We start from the raw sequence: 22,654 nt of genomic DNA on the forward strand, positions 1-22,654 counted from the left end.
AGTCTGCATTAGGGTGAAAAAAAAAAAAGACAATTCTGCCATGACTTCTTGAAGTATTCCACTGATTCCTCATCACTTCTCAAAACGAAGTAAAATCTAGTTGAAATTACATTTCTGTAATTCAGCATCAACACTGGAGAACAATTTGGCCTTTCTTAGCATTGATAAGGGGGAAAATAAAGCCAATTGAGCAGAAAAGACCAGACAAAACCCTGGATGTGACAAAGGCATTATTAAAATATTTTGGAAAGCTGCAGAGTTATTGACTAACACCTTCACTACCAACAACCAGCCTTCAATCACTGGCCAAATACAATGAGGAGTGGATACAAGGCCAGGATTTAATTAGCGGTCTGTGGAAGTACTGAAATATGTTACATAAGATCTGCAGACAGAACAGAAATCAGTGGTGTGTTCTGCACCCATGTTTGTGGCTCACATCATGCTTCTAGTAAAACTAGAAACAAGCTGTGAAAAGCAGGAGTGCTCTCCAAGCTAAGGGAGATAAGTGGTAGCTCTGACCCACAGTATCCTACCCTGCTTTCGATGAATAAAGAGCTGAAAACTTGGTTTTCTCTTCAAGTATGTCTCTGTTTCTAAGGCTAAAGTCAGCCTTGGTCAGCAAGGAAGAAGAGGTGAACCCAGAGGAAGGAAGAGCCTCAGCCACCAAGCTCAGCCTGCTCCTCTGGACCCTGGCCAGAAACAAGTCAGTGAGCTGAGCCTTGGCTGCACCTGCAGCCCCAGACACGCCCCCCCCTCCACGCTCACCTGTGCCATTGCAGGAGGGAGTTCGAGATGCTGCTGAGCTCTAACCCCTGGCCACAGGGGACAAAAAGTCCATCAGAAGCTAGGGGAGAGCAGAGCCAAATGGTGGCAGCTGTCAGCCTGACACTGGCTCTGGAACAGGCATCATCATCAGAGCAAACTTATCACAGAAACAAGGCATGAAGAGATAACACCAGAAAATATGAACAAAATGGAACTTGTTTCCTTGCCACTAAATTGTTTGCTTTATGGGACTTCATCCTGAACAGTATGAAAAAAAATCCAATTTGCTTTGAAGCACATTAGTCTAACATCCTAATTATTGTTTACATTGCCATTTGCCTTCTATTAAGAATTGAATAATTACCCAGCGCTCCATAGTTTAAAAATACAAGCAAACAGGATTATCTGGGTAATTAAGACACTGTACTGTAGCTTTGTACTGTGGCTATGCAATGCATTCACACATATAAGCAGAAGCAATAGTTATCGATTGCCTTAGTTCAAATGATCTTTCAAGGAGTTGCAGTATGAGAGGGGCAACTCATTAGAGAAAGATGACCGATGCCTTTTGGCAAGTGTGGAGGAGTGAGAAGCTATCTTGCAGCTAGGACAGTAATGGAGTCTTCCCCTTGGATGTCAACTATAGCCATCCAGTGTGCCCTTGGGAACATTGCCTAGTCTTCCTCTTCATCCTCCAGCCTCTGGAGCACAAGAGCATCCCCCTTTCCTCCTCCCTGGACCCCCACCTTTGCCCAGCCTGCCCAAAGCACAGCCTCACTGCAGCTCGGCAGCATTGTGCCAGGCCCCCAGCAAACACAAGGCCTGTTTCCAAGCTCACCACTTTCAGGGGGTGTTTCAATTTTACAGATTGCTTTCACAAGATTTAAGCCCACCCATCTAAGGGGGAAAAAAATAGACCCGCAAACTGATTTTTCTCTAGGCATCTGCAACAATGTGCCAAAGCAAATCCAAACTGCACAGTATTACAGTATAGCACTCCTCCACCCTCCAACCTTAAAAGCCTGTCTCCATATTGTACTTTAAACAGCATGACCTCCCCTTCTGGGTGACTATTAAGACAAAAGCAAAGTTTTTGCACGTTCCTTTGTTGTTTTAAAGAGTCTTTCCCCCATTTAATTATGCCACCAGGTTTCACACTGGGCAGTTTACTACCCCTGTGAAATTACCTTCAAGTTAAACACTAATTGGACATCCAACAAAAACCCCCGCACAACCTTGTTTTTCCTTCTGCTTTTTTATAGGATGTAGTCCCAACATGATCAGGGTCACAATTTCATACCCCTGATTTATAAAGACACAAAATGAAAAACAGTGCTTTAAAGAAATACAGTACATTCATGCAGCATGTGTTCCAACTTATATCAATAAACCTTTCAACAAATCCGTTCTGAACAAGCCTGTGTTTTGGGAGCATTTAATGAGCCTCAGCTTTATTTCAAGCCAAAGGCAATTTTAAGTAAAGTTGAAATAAAGAAAAGTTAAAAAGAAAAGAAAGCCACTAAAACCAAAAAGAAAATAAAATGTGTTCTTGTGTAATCATGAGGCTTAAGAAAGCAGAACTTTTCCCACAGATTATTTTATTTCAATAAATAAAGGCAGCAGTTCATTTGTGCATGTCTACCCAAGTGCTACCAGCCTTTCCCCCGCCCTTTGCAAACTACAACTGTAGGCCAAATCCATTTCTGCCACCAGGCCAGCAAAATGAAGCTCACTACCCCATAGAACACATTATAAAACATAGTGATTTTTCATGCACATGTGTCTGTGATGCAAGGGAACTCCAGGTCCTGAAGATGGTCATTGCCCTAGTTGAGGCTGTAGCTAGAGAAGGGCTTTGTGGTCAGAGGTGAACATCTAGAAGGGATAACACCCAAGGACCAGCAGCCTCACCAGGCATGAGAAACGCTACTCCTTGAACCTCCAGCCATCATTGTATAAGGGAGGCCAGGATTTCAGAGCATTGCACTTCCCCACACGTTGGCTTGAAGCAAGCAAGTGAGCTGCAGAGGTTGGGGAAAAGTGTGACAGTCATAGTCAAGGAGACCAAGACACCAGGAGCACACTGTGCAAATATTACATTACCTCTTAAACAAAGAGATTAAAAAAAAAAAATCAAAACAGCATATTTGCATAAAATCCAAATCTTTGAGCTCTGCATAAACAGAAGGAGATTTTGGCTGCCGTTTCCAAAGGAAACTCTTATCTCCTTTGTGAAATGGGGAAATGGGTGTACTACTTTGCATGAGGGTGTATACAAAAGATGTAAATGAGGAATTTGCTGCATGCAAAAGGCAAAGTGTCCGACAGCTGCCAATCCCAATTCACAAGGAGAGCTTCCTTGGACTCCAGCAGAAGGAAAGAGAAGGGAACCAACATGTTTGCTTCCCAGGGAGGTGAAGCAGGCTCTGAATATTCATAAGATGGCCATTTAGTCATGGCAATGTTAATTGTCTGTGATTCACAAAACTGTGTGACCTCACCTGCTCCCAGAAACATATGGAAAGGATGTGGCATTGTGGAATGAAACCAGATATTTGTTTCACAAGTTTGGGGGGGCTTTTTGATGCAGCCTCAAAAGACTGAAGTGTACCGCTGAGAATTTTTTTAATCACTTTTCACAAGTGCAATAAAGACCAAGCTCAGTGGAGCACATCATTAGATAGATAATAACCTAAACGCAGATGAGATCTAAATACTGAAGTCATCACATACAGGATGAGTTGTCTGGAAACTTCTGTGTTGTTTTTTTCTTTAAAACCCAGTAAATGGTCTTTATGTCCCAAAAAAAGACTACACAGACCTGTCATGAAATTCCTACCACAACAGCTCATCTGGCTTTGATTCTGAGGACTGTGCATTTTGCTAGTAACATGCACAATAAGGACCAGATATTGTTTTCCTGTGTACCAGCAGAAATCTCCAGAATTCAGAGAGAAGCAATGCTAGGCTTTTCCCATGAAGGGACAATAGCTTGACAAGTGTAGCTTGACTGTTGAGGGGACCAGAGAGGAGGAAAGCAACATAGAGCCTGATATACCATTTTGGAGATTTTGAAATGCACCAGGTGTTAAAAAAAAAAAAAAAAGAGAGAGAGCAACTCTTGGAAGATCTATTGAGCTACATGAGAACATAACATAACCAAATCACATCTTCAGCAGACGAGAACCAGCTAAATTTGGTGCAGACAGACTGAGTTTCAGTATCATTCCCATGCCACTCCTGGTAGCTTCTGTCTTCTGAGCTCCTTTTAAAACATAACATGTTGAGTCTGTGCTTTTTTTTTTCCCCTGCCAAAAATAATCAACCTGAAAAAAAATCCTACTGCATATCAAATCTGTGCCGTCTTAGTCACCCTTCTGATTACCCTTTTGTGCAGCCAGACTGTTCATCAGTGTTGTTCTGACAAAAAAAAAAGTTGTCTACGACAAAAGTGGGAGAGTACATACAAATTACTTCATTTCCCCACCCCTAGAAAACCCACTATCCAAAAATCTTATCACAGAAGAAGAAATATAATTAGACTGTACCCTTCTGATCCAAGCTGAACTGCTGCTCTCAATGATCACAGCCACTCTTCAAAGCCTCCGAGATAAAAAGAATCTTATCATTCAAATTATTACTTCTTAGGGATGCTCTTATCAAAGTTTGAAAGAAAATTCTAAAAACAGCAGTGATATGAAACCAGGACTGAGCCATGTTTTAAATGACACTGGATTTTCTGCCAATTGGCCAATTCACAACTCAAAAAAGCAAGTGTAGATGAAGACAAAGCTGTTGGCTCTCATAACCTTTACGATATCACAGTAAAAAATCTCAACTGTCTCACATATTTATACTAAATGGCAGGTCTAAAATTGAGATTTGTAATTTCACAGCATCAAAATCATCACAGATGGCTACAGTCTATTGCTTCTTTAATCTGTCTTTTCCCCCTTCCTGCTTGTTTTCCCCCCTTCTCCTTTGAGTTAGAGATATGCTTTTATCATAAGGAAATCATAAGTAAATCCAAACCACATTATGTTAATATGTAACAAAACAATTTCCATAACAATGATGCATATAAGTGAAGTTTAAAATTACTTTATGTCTCAACTTTGCCCTAAAGCACTAATTACCTTGAGATGTGCCACTAGTCAGGGTAGTCATGTTCCATCAATGCTATTCCACATTTAAGCTCTCCCAAATGGATAGCCATTAACACAGAAGTTTGGAGTAGAATAAATAGTAGTAATAAGAAAAAAACCCAACATTGAGTTAGAGGTTTTCTTAGCATCAAGTTCACAGCTTCAAATTCAGCTGTAAGCCAAGAATCAGTGCGCACCTAATATTTCTACTGATCAGGACCAATTTTCTGAAACTATTCCTGCTTCACATCTGTGAAGCTTATCAAATAAATATGGATTAAATATTTGGCTCCTTTCCATTCCTGCCCTGGGTTTTCGCATCTACACACACACACTTATATGGATGTTCAGCAAGACCATTATCATCAATATAGTCAGATGGGGGAAAAAAAAGCAGTCAGAGGAAGGGCAGGTTTTTGTCATCCTATTCACACACCTCCATACTACTGACAATTTTTTAAAACTCCTGTTCAAGGTCAGAGAGTCATTAACTCCCACTACAGGAACCACTTTAGATGTGAAGTGGCTTCCCATTACGCTTCCCACACACACACATCAGAAATTAAGCAAAAGCAGCTCAAGGAAAATGTATTATTTAAAAATCAGAAGGTTGAGTGAACTTGAAGCAGCTTTTAGAGAAATCCAATCTCCAGTTGGTTAGCCGGCCACTGTACTGCAGGGAGGCAGGTCCCAGAAGAGGACAGGGAGCTCCAACCTCTCCTGTGGATCTCCCAACAAGTGCAAAGCCCTGATCCACTGGCCTAAACTATTCCTGCCCCATCAAGCTTTTGTCAAACATTTAAGATCTTAATCAATCCTAACTCTGACCCTAGGATCACAGGGGAAGATGGATGAGGAAACAGACAACCTCTGACCTTTTCTTGTATTTGTCCTGCCACAGTCAACCTATTGAAAAACAATTGAGGTGGAGCCTGTTCACCAGCTCCAGTCCCAGCCCCGCACCCTTTTACAGCCGTTCCCAAACTCAAAGTTTCCCCCCTGCCCCCAGTCCTCTGTATCAAAACCAAAAGAATCCTCCTCACTTCATCCTCCTCCCCTCCAAAAACCTGACAGAGCAGAACATTTGCTGAACTATGAAGTTAAGTGGGGTAAGAAAAGGGGAAGCCTCATTCAACAGTGTCAAAGGCCAAACTGCTTTAACGGACTCGCTGGAAACCAGAGAACAAGCTGCATAGCTCTGGTAAGCTTTATGAATTCATGAGAGGAACTTCCCAGTAAACTGTTCTGGATGGAGAATGGCAAGTATGAGAAAGGGAAACCACAAATAACCAGTGATGAAACAGGTTTAGTGCTGTCAAGTTACATGCTGGCTCAAATCCCCTCAAAATGACTAGTACAGTCCAACTTCACTCTGAGGAGCTTAAGGCTCAGAACATTTCCATCTCCTTTGTAAATATGGCATTCTCTGATCTTCCTTTTACTTGTGAAACAGAAGGCTAGGTTTCCTGAGCCCAGCCTTCCCCAGGTGCAGCTGAGAGCCAGTAGCTAAACTGACATTCATCCTCAACGTTTAGTCCAACACCACAAAAGTAAAATTTTAAAAGCATCCCACTGTCACCACTATCCACCAGCAAAACCTCAATAGATTTCCCTTGAACAACAAGATTCATTAGACAATTAGCTCATTACATCTGTGCCACCGACACTAAAAAATGGTACATTTGTGTCAGCAAGAGTGACCCAGTATTGGCCAAATAAGACTTTAGAAGGCAGAATAATCTCCAGGCAATAAACCAAGATGTCTCCCCCCACCCCTCCCCAATTCACTTAATCTCACAACCCAGGCTGTGAAGGTATCAAGAGGTTTTGCCCAAAAGTCAGTTATTAGAAAGTAACAGCATCTCCCTAGTCACCAACAGCTCTGTCCAGCAGCACCCAGTCACTATCACTGCCACAGGAGGTTCACAAGTCCAATAATATACAGGTTTGAGTTTCCATCTCCAAGGGATTCAAAAAAACCAGCAACCACCAGAGTAATTTACTCCAGGCAGGACACCCTGCCATCTTGCTGTTCATCTTTCAGTTCCCTCTACAGCCCATGGTAATTGTTGCAGACATAACACAGCTAAGCTTTTTCCATATAGCAAAAGCATTAGATACAAAGAACAAAGTTTACATTTAGAGCTTCTTTCCTGACAAAGCTTAATTTCAATGCATAATAATGAGCTTCATATTGACTGTAAATTATCATTTAAAAGCAATCATCAAGTAGGACATTCAAAATACACTGTTCTCTTAGGAGTCTAGCACAAAAGCAGGCAGTTACTTGCACCACTACCTTGTCCTCAGTCTCAAGATGAAAGGAAATGAAAGAGAAACACACCAAGAAGATGTGAAGCAAAGCCATTTGGCTCCAAAAACATGGATCCAAATCCACTAAGGAGTTGAGCATCTTCAATTCAGTACCCAGCAAACTTAAACGGATTTTTGCACAGGTCAGTGGGCTGAAGTTTGATCTTAATTTATGCTTACATGAGCAAAAGCTTAGAAAATATCTTTAGCCTCAGCTTCTTTCTAAAGTCCCTTCTCTCCTTCCTTAACCTTTTACAACTTCTTTTTCCAGAAAGAGGACGTAAAGAAAAAGATAGGTTTTCTGTTTAGGATAATCTGTCTTTTGTAGAAACTTTAATCCCTAATTCTGCAGCACACAGGATGGTGTGTGTGGGAGGGTGGGGTGGAGACTTTTAGCATTTCTAAGAGTATCCTAGCACCTCTATTATTAAGCTGACAATAGAGACCCTCTGAGAAATGAAAATATTTAACAAAGGCAGCAGTGTCAAATATCAAAGGGTTATTTAGTGGTAAAATTTTGCAACAAGTAAAACAAAGACTTCCCCTTCCCAAAGTGAGAAAGTAATCCAGCTAAAACTCCTGTTCCCTCCCTCCCTTGCTGGTTCTTAACCTACTGCATTACCAACAGAGCCTTTGCCACTGCTTCCTATGCTTAAAGTTCACTTCAGAGAAAACTTCAAAGATTTGTCTCTTTAAACAACAGTAGCTTGACTGCACTGGTTTGCAGTCGTTCACATTTTGGTGACTATTGTGAGTCAATTCAAATTTAGGCACCTGCTAGAAAATGTGTTTCACCCTTCTGCCTAGTATGGCAGCATCATTTGTTTTGCATTATATCATTCTGAGCCTTGCCACCTGGAGCTATCGGACTTCTTCATTAAACCCCTCTGTCCCACCACATCCCACAGGGGCTGCTAATTATTGGCTTTACTCCATTTACTCTCATCTCCGATTCAATTACACATTCAACTAAGCCCTAATGAAGAGTACAATATGGCTCATCCTACCTTGGCATTCACCATTACGTTCTTCATAGCCAGCATTGCACAGACAGTTGCCAATGGGCACCAGCCATTCACCATCTGCCCCACAGTACATTTTTGGCACATCCTTCTCTTCCGAGTTGTTGACACAGGAGCCACGAACCTCCACCAGAGAAGATGTATCAGCCCCAGTAATTGTGTCTGGAAACTGTGCCAGGTTTCGAACTGTCAACGGGCACCTCTTATAGAAGACACGAACGGAGACCAAAGCAATGCAGGCACCAACGTCCTGAAAAGCCAGGTAAAACCCTTTCTTGCTGAGTGGTCCTACATCCCGTACTTCTGTATTTAGCTTCATGATCCTGTCACCAATGTCCACCTGTGTGAAGCTCTCATCAGCAGCGATTGTGTCGATCTTGGCAAACTGGCTCTCTCGAATAAAACGCTCCTTATCATTATTTGATTCATAGTAATAAAGGTTGAAAGTCTCTTTGCAAGTTCCCATGACACCTGGCAGGCTGTTGCAGTCTCTTAGTGTGAACTTGATTTCAATATATACCCTTTGAGCTCCCTCACGGGGAATCCAATCAGTTCGTAACCAATTATTCTGGCTGGGCTCCATCACGTTGCAGACTTGATAGGTGCGGATCGGAGTGTTCTTCTCATCCATAATGCTTACTTCCTCCCACTGTGAAGAGGGAAAGGGGAAGAAAAAAAACACATCAGCATTAAAAGGAACCACAGAGCTTTGCAGCAAACATCATTTGCTCTTCCACAACATGGAGATGGCTTTTTTTTTCCCATTACAAGAAAACAAATTAAAAAAAAGGCACTTCAAACTCAGACCCAGTCATAGCCAGCACATTGAAAGAAGAATCTGATTTTGAGCTTGTTTCTCCTGAAAAAGTAACATCCAGAGGAGCAAAGGGTTTTGAAGGCCCTCTGAACCGATCCAAGAATGTTCTACTGAATTGCTGCATTTATTTGCAGTACAGTTCAGTCCACAGGACCCTGTATAGATCAGTGCTACATGTGGCAAGTTAAAGACTTGCACAGCACAGCACTATAGTATTTCCCTTGCAGCAGACATGGCAGGTAACATACAGACCCCACCTCATATGTGGGAGGAAACAACTTGATATCATGACTTAGCCACACAAAAAAGCACAGGGCAGAGACACTACGTTTCTGGCATCACTACCACATATTTTAAACCCTCAAGCCATTCCTTAATATTTCTCTAACCTAGCACTATCCCAGGCATGCTCAGCAAATAATCTTTACTTTGGAGCAGGGCAGGATGTCTACAAAGAACAGTGTCCTCAATTTGGGTGGCACTTAGAGATGAAAGGACACGGGAGAAGATGATAACATCAGCCTACCATCAATGCTGCCATAACATTGCTATCCAACCAAAGTTTCTTATTAGCAGGAATGTGCGAAAAGGAGGAAGGAATATTACACATCTTATCCTAGAGGAAACGTCAAAAAATAGCTAAATTCATATTCTCAAAAAACAGTTATCAGGAAAGGGTAAATCCTGAATTATTATGGTAGCAGCCTACTTCCAAAACTCTTAAACCCCTCAAATCACGTTCAGGCACCTCCAGAAGTACCAAACTAACAGGTAACGTGAAACAACAATAATACATGCAAACCAAGGAAAGTATGGAAAGAAAATATTTGGCTCTAATTCAGTAGTTCAGCACGATGAACTTATGAAAGGAAAGCACACATACACAGTTTAAAAGAAAAGATAATGGTTTAAGTATTATCAGAGAGAATAAAGTTTATCACAGTGCTTTCCTGGTAGGGAGAAAGAAGAAAGTAGGGCATTAGGGAGAGATACAGTAAGAAAAAAAAAAAAACCAAACAACCAAGCCATAGCACTTTAGAATCAGAAAAATCCTTCTTTAAAAAAACCCACCAAACCCACAATATATTAGATAATGATATACTGTCTGGGTTTGCAGGCGATACAATGAAGCATATCAAATTATCCTTTGAAAACAGTAGTAACTTTAAAGAGACTTCCCAGAAGTGCTTTTCAGAACTACTGAAGCCATGGCTTTGATAAACAGAAGCCTTCTTAGTGTTAAGGGGCTTCTTGTATAATATCCTGCATTCTTCTCACAAGGACTGCTCTTATGCAAGTGATTTTTACTTAAAAAGATTCCAGCTTAGCTGAATCCATTTATAGAATGACAGTAGTTAGCTCCATGAGTCACTAGGAGCAGAAAGAATAATATTTTATTTGCTGCCTAGAGATAACTGCAAATTAAAATGAAGGGCGGGGGGGAAGGGGAATCAATACTCAGCATGTCAGTCCTTTTCAGACAAAAGGAAAAAATACATCTTAAAAAGCCATCTATCAATGTAAAGCATAACACGGTGTTAGTAAGAAGACAAAGTTGTTTAATTTACAGCTGCCAGGGCTACTTTACTGTTACAATATTGTCTCTGTGATCCATCACTTTCCATTCTGCTTATCTTCAGACTGTCTACGCTACCTGTATTGTGTGTGGTACAAGAGAAAGGAAGAAGCAGAGGGAAATAATACTTGTTGATGGGATTTCCTTTAGTACATTTACACAATGGAGGATGCTGCTAGAGGATTCAATAAAGAGATCGCTGAGGTCAACAGACAGACTGCAAGTAAATTCAGTAAGTTTCAGATCAGTTTCTCAACACGCCCCCATCTCCTGACAAACACTCAGATAGAGCTGGGTTTCTTATTTCATAAACACACATACACAAAAGAAACCCGAGTGCATCTTACTGTTAGGGCTGAAAATAACTACAGTCCCAAATTTCCAGCCAGTGTAAATGATCTGTTACTCTAAGTATGTGGTCAAAGCTGCAACTTTTTGCTTTCAAGCTGAAATTATTTTTGTAATTCAAGTCTTCCCATAGTTAAATGATGCAGAGGAAAAACATTCTGGGTGCAAAGCCTGCTTTTCAACTGTGAAATGCAAGAGTAAATCATTAATTACATTTCTAGTGCAATTCATTAATTCCTCCAGGCTACTATATATTTGATTACTGCTAGTCACTGCTAAATGACGATGTTTATCTCCAGCCCATCTTATCAACATAATCCTCACACATCAGGAACTGCATGGTATAGATTTAGAAAAAACACTTGTTTTTTTTTAAATCAACAATAAAGTACCCACAGTTAGAGGAAAAAAAAAAAGAAAAACATCTCCAAAGGACAGAATCTTGCCAGGAAGATAAAGCAGAAGTTCATTTCTGATGCTTGAAATAAATCTGCAGCATATGAAGTTAAAATAAATGCTTTCCAAGCACTGTATCTCAGAGACAGACCATGTACTCTTAAATTTTTCACTACTGGCTTAAAAATAGAACACACGTATGTAGGTTTAGTGAAACTAGTCACGTCCACAATCAGAGCACATATTTCCTTCTCAAGCTTGCATGGTGCTTTCAGAGAAAATATGGAGGAAAAGAGGGAGTCCAACAGCCATTAATAATATACAGGCATCCTCTGATCAATTCTACTACTAACTTGATAAAACTTGTATTTTAGGCCCTATTTTAATATACAGTGTACACATCCCTTGCAGAGCCCTAGGAAAGATCATGTCTCATTAGCTGACCTTTCCAGTATGTAGGATTAACAAGGAAGCCCGTCTCTCACTGAGATAGAGCTGTACCTTTCCACACTGTCAAAAGATGAGGGCAATTGCCTGCAATCAGCAGTGAATGCGAACCGCCGGCGCTGCCAGAGGCCTGCCAATCACTTCCCCTCTCTTTGAAAAATCCAGCTCAGGGACAGCACAGTGTGCTCAGGCAGAGCACAAGCCAGGACTGTAGTCAAGTTCACCCAGAACAACAATGGGGGAGCAAAACAATCACCCATTCTCCCATGTTATGGTTATTCAGAGCTTATGCATAATGCATCGACAACCAACACAACCTCGGATTCCTTCCACTCACTGCTGTTTCCTTAGCTTTGCTCCTTCTAATTACAAGTGGGAACGCACAAAGAAAAGTAAATGTGTAGGTTTCCTTGAGAATCCAGTTTTGTTGTGTTGTCCTGATCTTTTAGGACTTTATTTTCCATCAGTTCAACTTAAGCTACTTCTGCTTAAACATACTAAGCTGCTTGACTCATTTAACATTGAAAGGATTTGAAGGTGGGGTGTTTCAGTATATTAATGTTCAGTGTGTACTGCTGGCATTTTTTCTTAAATTGCTCACTTTAAGAAAGAAAAAGCATTACTAATTGTTTGTTTCAAAAAAACAAATCCCAAGAGAGCTCATGAAGCAGGGGCTCTACCAGCTCCCACCACCTCTGAAGTCCAGCATCTCAGGAATTTCCCACAGAAGGCCCTGGGCACCCTGCAGGACATGGCACAGATGAGGGAGCAGCACAGGGCCCATCCACTAATCGAAAGCTGAATTAGCACAGACACAAGCTCACCAAGCAAAGGGGCTCTGCGCCCCAGTGATGGATGTGTGACTCATGTTATCACCACCGGGCAGTGAATTCAAACAATATTCTCGTACAATCGTCTCTTTGAAAAATTTCATTAAAAAACCCCAAGGAATCACCATCAAGCATTGGGTGCTTCAGTTTCTCTGTTCAGACACCAAAACATATGATATTTACACCCTGAAATAGGACAACTGTCCCACCACGCCAAAAGGTCTATCTTGTTTATTGATCTCCTTCATCCAGAAACAGAACAATCACCCTGAACATCTCCCAGCCCAGACAGCCCATAGATATAATAATTACAGTCAAGAATGCCAGTCCAGTAGCCAGATCACGTTTCTTGTTGGTATTTCAGTTTTAAATAGGCATCTAAGCCTATGCCTCAACCAATCTCTTAATTCTGAAACCTCTTTTCTGCCCTTTTGGTTTCCACTCCTTCCACGACAAAACTATCCAAAGGGAGTATAGAGTTTCTCCAACAAAGAGTAATTCACTAGGTAAGCCAGGGAAGAAATCTGACCTCCTCGCCACAATCAACAACAATCGTGCCATTAGGACTCTCTGAAAGTTACTAATCACCCCCTTTACACTTTTGATCAGATAGCGGTTTAAAAAACTTACCCCTCCTTCCAAGGGACTTGCTATCCACCCCAGTTCTCCCTGAACTGATCTGGAATCCAGCAAGGTAACTGCAGAAAGGTACAAATAAAATAGATTAAATTCCAGCTGCCAAAAGGCAATATTAAAACAAATCGTTCACCTGAGCGTTTCCATATGTGCGGAGCGGGACCGCATTCACCTTCAACTTGAAAGGAAACGTGACTTCCGACTGCGCCAATTTGAAACTCTCTCCTGCTTAGGTCTGAGGAACCGCACTCTCGTTCCAGCCGCGCAGAGGGCGCGGAGGAGGCCGTGAGATCCCGACCCCACTGGGACAACGCTCCCCAGACTGCGCCGGCCGCGGAGGGCAGAGCGAGCGAGGGAGCGGGCGGGCGGACCCGGGGCGCAGCGCAGCGGCGCCGCATCTCCCGCCGCCGGGCACAGGCGCAACCGACGAGTGCAAAAGTGCTGCTTATTGGGACCCAGGGTACTCGCCCGGCACTGAGAGACCTCACGGGGGGCTCCTCGACGCGACCGGCGGCCGCCCGCACCGCGGGACGCCCTCGGGCTGCCGCCGCAGCGCCGCCGCCGAACCGTCCCGCAGGACGGGCTGCGGCACGGCCCCGGGAAACGGCGCGGAGCCGCCAAGAGCTCCCGGGAGAACCGGTTTAATGAGTCGCCCTCCCAGCTCGGGGCCGCCCCGGCGTCGCTGCTCGCGGGAGCGCTGCACGGCTACGGGCCGGCCCGGAGCGACTGGCAGCGGCGCGGGGGAAAGCGCGGGGATGGTGGGAGCCGCTCCATCCCGCGACACCTGTGCCGCTGCGGGCGGACCCCCCGTCCTCCCCCAGAGCGCTGCTCTGGCAGGTCAGCGGCTGCCGGTCGGCCGGCAGCCGGCCGGGGCAAGCGCGGTCCCGGCGGCGAGCAGAGAGGCGAGACGGTGAGGGGGACCATCGCCCGCCGCCCGCCCGGCGGGCACCGAACTTTTCTCCCGCCCCGGTGCCCCACCGAGAGAACGCGGAGCCCAGCGCGGGACACGCACGGCGCCTCACCTTCGTTGGCGGGATAAACTCGGGAGCCGGTGACAGCCCCGCAGACGCCGAAGAGGAGCGGGAGGAGGGCGCAGAACGGGACCCCGGCCATGCCGCCGCCGCTCCGGCCGCTCTATCCCAGTGGAATAACTGCCTACATGGGGCGCGCGGCGGGCGATAGACATTGCCAAGGGGGCGGGGCGCCGCCGCCCGTCACACCCGGCCGCCAATCGCCGCCCGCCCCGCGCCGCACGCCCCGCCCCGTCCCGCCCCCGCCGCACCGCAGCACCGAGCGGGCAGCGCGGCCGGGGTGCGGGCTGCGGACCGCTGGCGGGTGAGCTCCGCTCTGCCCTGCCCTGGCAGCGGCGCCGGCGGGAGGAGGGCGCCTCACCGGGCTGTTTAGTGTTGACAGTGTCCGAACACCAAAAACTGTCAGAAAAAGGGGAAAATAAACACAAAGCTCGGAGCAGCTCTCCCTCTGTCCCGCGGCTCTCTCCCTCTGTCAACGGAGCGGCAGGGGAAGCCGCAAGTGCGCGGCTCAGACGGACCGGCCCCGCGGAGCCCGGGCCAGCCCCGGTCCCGGGAGCTTCCCGTCGCACCGCCCCGCGCGGCGCCACCGTTGAGCAACAGCGCCACCTGGCGGAGCGGCGCGGCGCGGGTGCCCCGGAGCGGGCGGGGGAAAGGGCTCCGCCGGGCCCCAGCCGGGGAACGGGTTTCCCCCGGCGGAGGGGGAGAAGCGGACAGCTCCGGCAGAGCCGCGGCAACTCCCGGAGGAGCTTCCCCGGCAGCAGCAGCAGAGGACGAGTCCCCTCCGTTTACAGCGAACGTGCAAATCGTTAATGCTTTTACGCAAAGGAGCAGCGGGGGGCTTGGGGAAAGCCCAAGGTGCCGCGCCACTCCCTCCGAAGGCCGAAGCTCGTAAGGACGCTCACGCATACATCCCTATTGCACCCCTATTCCACCCATTCCAGCCCTATAGACGGGGCAGACACGTGTAGAGATGCCCGCAGTTCGCGACAGCTCGGTGTCGGGTGACACCTGTACGGGCTGACGTCTTTAGGCAGAGGATATTCCTCTTACAAAGGTGTGTATCTACGCCTCTGCTTTGCTCTGGACGCTTCGACCATGAGACTTGAAAAAAAACACACTCTCTAAACACGTATTTACAGTAAATCCATACTTTTTCAGAGTCCGCTAACACCCGTCCCGGTGCGCCGGGCAGTGTCGCCGTCCTTGGCCAATGCCTCCAGAGCCACCCGGGGACTGTCAGGCAGCCGAGCTCCGGTGGGACGGGCTGCAACCACCCCTGGCTCCTGCCCGACAAGGCTCTGCCTGGCCGCGGCTTGCAGGCTCCGCTTCGGCACTGCCGTTATCGGTAACGATGCTAGCAACAACCTGCACTGCTTGTGCTTGGAAAACCTTCAGAAACGACAGCGCCTTCTGCTCCCGGGCACTAAGCCTACACTTAGTTTTCACCTCAGGTACTTGGCTAGGGCGCTGCCTCAGTTTCCCTCCCTTCGATTAGCAGAGAGGTTTTGAGCCCCTTCACCTGCGGTTGCGCTTCCCTCACTCCCGGCGCCGGGGCACGCTGGCCCCTGGGCTGGGACAAAAACCTGCGGGAGTAAAGCCGAGAGCGGTGCGTGTACGCGGGCAGCTTCAGCATCGCCCTGACCCGGCAGCACCACTGTCCCCCGCAGCATGGCCTCGTCCTCCCAGCATCGCCCTGATCTCACAGCATCGCCCTGACTCCATAGTATCGCCTCGTTCTCGCAGCGCCCTCTCGGCATCCCCTGCGAAGGACACAAACCCTTCCCGATTCCATCCCAGCCCCCCGGCTCCATCCCAGCACCCCAGCTTCAGCAAATCGCACCCACACGCTCTAAAGACTTTTTCCTCTGTCTAGGGTAAAACGAATTATTTGCACCATTAACTTTAGTTTAAGCACAGAACTCCTGGAGAAGCTCGGTTAGTGAAAAAAATACTTTGAATCCAAACTGAAGTTTGCCTATCTAACCGGAAACATGCCTGTGGTGAATCAGCTGTTACCTCTTTAAATGACCTTATTTTTTCCCAAATTCAAGTATCTGTAAAATGTAACACTTAACAAACACACTCTTGCTAGTACTTCTTGCTTCAAAATACAGAGTATCTTCCATATGACTTAATTTTAGCTCAAGATCTAGGTAGGGTGCATTTTTTATTGTCGTTTTTGTTAAAACAGCTTTTAAAAGGTTTATTAACACAGTATTCACAATGAGGTTTCTATAGTCTGAGGCTCAGATTGTTTTCCCTTGCCTTGAACGTTTATTTTGGAGTATCCACTGGCAGAACCTTAAAGATAATTCCGAAAAGATAACTGGTGTACTTTTTCCTCTCTGTAGAAAATAAATCTTTAAAGCTGCTGCTCGGATAATGGGAGTTAGGAAACGGTGCAGCAAGTCAATGCAACTGTTAAAACTTGTACTTCCTGACTTTAATTATCTACAAGAATTCTTGGCCTAATGAGGAGGAAGAAAAGGATTAGTTCCCTTTTTATTATTTACACAAAAATATGGGCAGTCCTCAATTAAAGCATTCTGATTGTTCTTGTTTTCACATCTTTGATGCATCTGACAGATCTGCTGTAAGTCAGGATCAACTTTATGGGAATGGTGGAGCATCAAAAAGTCTTCTTTTTTTAATTGAAGTTACTTTTGTCTCAGTGCCAGAAAAATCAATTGTCATTAAAAAGATTAAATGCTTTGAAACCTTAAAAATATTTCTATTATATTAATGCAATTTAAAATTATTTCCAAAGTTCACATAAATACAGACAAAGTACAAAGGGCCTACAAATGTCATAAACTAAAATGTTTGCAATTCTACCAACTCTACTACGTTTTGGCTCCAAGAAAAGTGAGGGGTTTTTTTAAGAAACCTTGCCAAAATAATCACAATTTCCTTACTTTGTGTCATTTCAACAGATTGTAAAAGCCCAGCTTGGTTTAACAGATGTCATTGATACTTGGACTAAATTCTGTTCTCAGCTTCAGCAAGTAACTCCACCTTACAACGAAGTACCTGACATCCAAATTTATTCCTTAAAATTTTGCTACAGCCATTGATCAGTTACATTTTTCTTAGCTGCCCACTGACTGAGCAGCCTGTGCTGCTGCCAGCCTGACAACTTATGTTATTTTAACTCCCGATCAGGAGTGATTCGGTTTTGATGGGAGCTAATCATGTTTGCACCATAGTCAAGTTTACACCATTTAAACAGTCAATTAAATGCAGCTCAAAAAAAAGCACAGCCAGCACCTCTGATATTTGTCTCAGCTCTTATATTTGTCCCAGCTCCTCAGTGAAACTATATTCACTTGAAGCACACACTGCAGTAATTATGCCAACGTGTTGGATGTTTGATCCTGGCTGCTTCACAGAGGTCAACTCCAACTGAATTATTTAGGCAACTGCTTATAGGACTCAAACAGTACAAACAGGCACATGAATACACAAACATGGAATCATAGAATTGTTTCAGGTGGGAGAGACCTTTAAGATCATCGAGTCCAGCCTTTGTCCTAGCCTTATCAAAACTGTTAATCCTCCTAAAATTCGAGGGCTGATAGATTGCTGCATTTCCTATTCATTCAAAATGTGTTTTCCTTCTATTTTATAGCACCAAGGGATATAGTAGTATGCAAATAGTTGAGCATTGGTACACGTGGTTTGTCTTGAGTGCCTTTCCCTAGTTAATAGCATCTCTAATGGAGCGTTGTGGATAGACTTATCTCACATGCACTTACATATATGTAGTTGGTTTACATTTTGCCCAATCACAAATGCAGCATTCATAAGATAAATACACTACAGACCCCAAAAGGGCTGTGATTTTGGATGAACATTCTGCTCTATTTTTACTTTCTCTTTTCATTCTCCATTTTTCTATGTCCACCTACTCACACTCGTCCATCTCCCCAGAAGCTTTTTGCTGTCAGTCAAGTGACAACCTCAGTAGGAAGCTCTATGTGTTCATGAGCCTCCTGAGGCCCAGCAGTACATTTAGATGGGAAAAAAAAAAAAGAAAAGGGGAAAAAAAAGAGGAAAAAGAAGAAAGGGAGGGGTGTTGGGAGGAGAAGTACAAACTCTTCCTTTAGTATGCTATTTCACAGCCTGAAGGAAAAATTTACCCAGCTCCTCTCAAAAGCCTTTTCCCACAAAAATGTGATCCCAGTTACACCCACACAACTTCCACACTACTTGGCTATTTGCAAAAGAGTGTAAAATCACTCCAGGAAGTTTAACACACACACTGAGTCTCATTGTCAAAAGGAATAATGCCCCAAAGCTGCACCTTTATCAGGCTTGGCACCAGCAAGTAACTGCCGACTGTTTACCAGTACCAGAGCTCAGATGTGCCGAGCCCTTCCCTCCCTGGATTTACTGTCTCTTAATGGACCTGTGAGTATTAAACATTTGCCGATGAATTACTTGACAGCATTTATTCATAGGTACTGGAAAACAATAGCTTTTTATTTGATATGAGTAAGGTTTCATTCCTCAGGTCATGTTTATGTGAGCTGAAGCTGTAGTCTGTAACACCAAAAGCCATAGTGGGAGAACATCTATGTGATGGCCATGTGCATTTCTATAAACATCAAGCTGGCAGAATGACTTTGTTTCAGCTGGGATTAGTGGGAGTTTTGCTGCTGACCTCGATAAGAAAAGGATCAGGTTTACAGCTCATTTGCAAATCCACTTTGCAAAAAAAAAAGTGAGCAAATTATTTACGCTTCCTTTTCTTAGTCATGATCATCATCACCAGAGTTTCCTACGTATTACTGCCTTCACGCTGATTATAGGACCCATGACAGTGTATTTATTTGGACTAGGCACATGTGGCAACTTGACAATACACAGACAGGCAGATGCATAGATTTTTTTGCCTTTTCTAAGCAACAGTGCTAAGGAAAACTGGATGATTACAAGTGAAATGTAACAGGATTTTAATGACAATTAAAGTAGTAGCTCTTATTACATTGCTCCCAATAACTCAAATCTCATAGTTAGTCTAAAATTTACAGTATGCAGTTATCAAGTCCCTGAAAGCAAATCCTATTACCAAGATTATTTACAAAGCCAGGAGTGATTGCGATGTGGTTTATGCTTCCTAAAATAAACAAACATTAAAAGGCACTGGCAAAAGGTAAAATCTGAAAATCAGTACAGATGGAGAAAAGAAAAGAGAAATAAATGCACCAGAATGTCAAAACAGGTATTACTCACTGCTTTTCACTGAACAAGCAGATCAAATGTAATAAATCCAAGTGCCCTCCTCTGCAATGTAAGGTGTCGTCTTAGCTCACTGCAGCTCTCACCTTCGCTAAGACGAGGGGGCAAGCAGCAACCTGAAAGATTTTTCCTGTGAAAGTGTGACTAATAAACCGGTGCAAATAACTGTGTAAGGCTGCAGGTTGTTTGTAGTGCTAGCAAAGATGCTTGGCAACTTGGAGAGGAATGTGCCTGCCTACGTTTCATTGAGAGGTTATTTAAAGCTGAGGAGGTTAACAGACACCTTAATTATTACAAACTGCTTTCGAATATCTCTGGCTTTGTACTGCCAGTCGTTAGCAGCTGTGCTTCTTACTCATTCATGATCATTTGAGAGCAGCGTCAGCTTCCAGAAAATAAAAGTTCCTAGGATGAAGCTGTCGGACCGGCGGGCGCTGGCAAGCGGCGTAGGTGGGAGGAGAGCTGCTGGACGCGGCCAGGGCCACCAGCCAGCGGGGAGGCTGCACAGCCGCCCTCCTCCCCAGCGCTCCTTGGAGCGGCTGCTGCGAGAGAGCGTGCTTGACTCACAACGAAACAAATGGAAGTCAAATAGTCCCTGCCAAAAATCGTGGGGAATCTGTTTGTTGCAATTTCAGAGGAGTCTCAGTTGAATCTGAAGGGCAGAGCTACAGCCTAAGCACAGTGAACTGCAAAATCTATCCAGACTTCAAGAGCACACACCCTTTTTTTGACTACAGCGTGGCAAAAAACATTTAGTCAGGCAGACTTAGCTTTTCTCTTTCAAGAACAGGGTCACAGTTTAAGATTTCTGAACTAGGTTCTGGCCTGTACTAAAGTAAAGTTGAATTGTAGTAGCAGCTTAGCTATTAAGCTTTAATAGGTAGGCAGAATTTGGCCTTTCATGTGAAACAGAATAAATCTAAAATTAATATAAATGGGAAAAAATATTTTCCATGTTTGTTTTTATACTGAAGTTTTAGGTTTCCTGCCATAGCTTACTGCAGATATCATTTACAATTTCAAAGAAAAAAAAAAAAAAAGGGTTCCCTATAGAGCACTGAAGATTTCTAGCGCTTTTAATAGAGTGTAAATCCTAATTAACTCAGATTAAACCATCCTATGTAAGGTAGTCCACCCATTATTATGTACAAAATGTTTGCAAGCAACCATATAGAAGAAAACTGTGTTTAAGAAACAAAGCTGACCCCTCCTTCTTTTTTAACGTGCTCTATTTTTTTTTAATAGCAGGGCAGAGGAAGACTCTTTGATTTTCCTTAGAATTAAATATAAAATCCTTGCTTTTTAAAAAGTGGAAAGCATTTGTGTGTTTTTTTCTGTGCATGCAGGCATGACTGATACATTCACAGGATGGAAGAAAGATTAATATTGGGAATTTGCATCTGGGAGAAGGGCTCTACTCTGAGTTCTGCACAGACTTCCTTAAACAGCCACTTCAGCAAAACTTCTGAAGTTATGTGTAGGTAATTACCTCAAATGCCCGCCTTAAAACAGCAATGCTGGACAAATATCAAGTCAGAAAGGTCTCTAGGTACCCAGTGCCTGTGTACCATTTCATCTGATAACATCTAGTAGACAGAGAGAGATTTGTGGTTTATAGGCTGGCCAGCCTTAAAGTAATGATGGTGGTCTCACCTCAGAATCCTGAGCATTACCTATGCTTCTCTGTCCTGATTTCAGAGAAGCTATATATACCATAGAATGGTTATTTATTATCTAAGACATTATTTGTCCTATTTTAGAGGAACCACTGAATGGGGAAAGTGAGTATAAGTATATGCATATGCATGTGTTCTAGCTCAGTATTTGCATTGATTTTATACCACAACATTGCAAATTCTGAATTAACTTCATATAAGCAAAATAGTAGGCACAGAAATGAAAACCTGCAGGAAGGACAACAGAAAAATAAACATTCCTTGCTTTTATGTTAGAAAAGTGACAGCCATTGTTTTCTTTTTCTTATAAGCCACTGGTCTTATAAGCATTCAGATAGGAAGGTAGTTTGTTGTGCTGGGCAACACTGCCACTGTATTTCCTTATTCTCTTTCATTTATACCCATTTGCTCTGTCTTGTCATATATCGAGATATTCTTGTACAGCTTCTAGCATAACCAGGTCTCAAATCCACTGTCAGGGATCTGAGCATCACTGTAGCATTAAACAAAAGACGTGTGCAGTTCTGTACCTGCATCCTGCATCACAGGGGCATGAATCCCTTTAAAAATTCTTTAAATTTATGGCTTACAAATTAGGTCCTTTTATGTTATACAATGACAGCACCAAGAAACATTTTTTTCTTTGGTTGCAACCACACTTCATCAATCCCATTCCCCTCTGTGTTTTCCTTCAGCAGTAACTGTATCATTCATTTAATGGAAGTCAGCCCCAAATCCCGAGTGTATTTTCTTGGACATAGGTCCATAAGTGATGGTAAAGAGCAGCAACATATCTCTCTGAATTCTGCCTTATGGCAGGGTTTCCTTTAGAAATGACTCACTGGTATTGCTTTACTATAAGACTTTCCTAACACACATGCAGGTTATAGTTCCAAGCATGTTGGGGTTTTTTCCCCCAAACATTTCCTCTTGCTGTATCTTGAGGTAAACAGCAAAAATATTCTGTCTGGGGAGAAATGTGCAACCACTACAGCTTTTACAGGCTCTTCCCCTTAGCTCTCTCCCCTGCCCATTCACCTTTACTAATCCTTATTCACATTGCCACATTGGCCATAGTCTAACAAAGACTAAAATTAGTAGTGTAAAACTTGCTTACCCTATGTGAACAATGGGTTCAGTCTAATGAAGAGTGTGACTTTTTGCCTTGACCCATTGTGATCCTTTGTTCCCCATTTCAAGGGCTTGCACAGCATAAGGAAAACAGAAAATAGCCATTTCCAGTGTATTGGAAACAAAAGGAGAGGATTACTGGTCATTTTTTTGTCCACTTCTTTCTACACAAAAGGATATAGCCCAGTAAAATTTACTCTTTTTTCTTCTCTTAATTACTATCTGAAACTTTCATTAAAATATATCTTTGGAAGAGATCAAAGTAAAAGACAATGTA

General features: G+C 43.8%; 1 protein-coding gene across 1 annotated transcript in view; it reads right to left on the minus strand.

Moving 5' to 3' along the window:
• The window catches only part of EPHA4 (EPH receptor A4), a 105,286-nt gene extending 90,875 nt beyond the window's left edge, over positions 1 to 14,411 (minus strand). The window contains exons 1-3 of the mRNA XM_062005363.1: positions 14,321 to 14,411; positions 13,293 to 13,360; positions 8,234 to 8,897 (exon numbers count right to left, since the gene is read on the minus strand). Coding sequence (XP_061861347.1) covers positions 8,234 to 8,897; positions 13,293 to 13,360; positions 14,321 to 14,411 — 823 coding nt within the window. The remainder of the gene's footprint in view (positions 1 to 8,233; positions 8,898 to 13,292; positions 13,361 to 14,320) is intronic.
• Between the last annotated feature and the right edge of the window lie 8,243 nt (positions 14,412 to 22,654).

This window comes from Colius striatus, chromosome 12 (genome assembly GCF_028858725.1).
Source record: "Colius striatus isolate bColStr4 chromosome 12, bColStr4.1.hap1, whole genome shotgun sequence".
In the NCBI taxonomy this organism is placed as follows: Eukaryota; Metazoa; Chordata; class Aves; order Coliiformes; family Coliidae; genus Colius; species Colius striatus.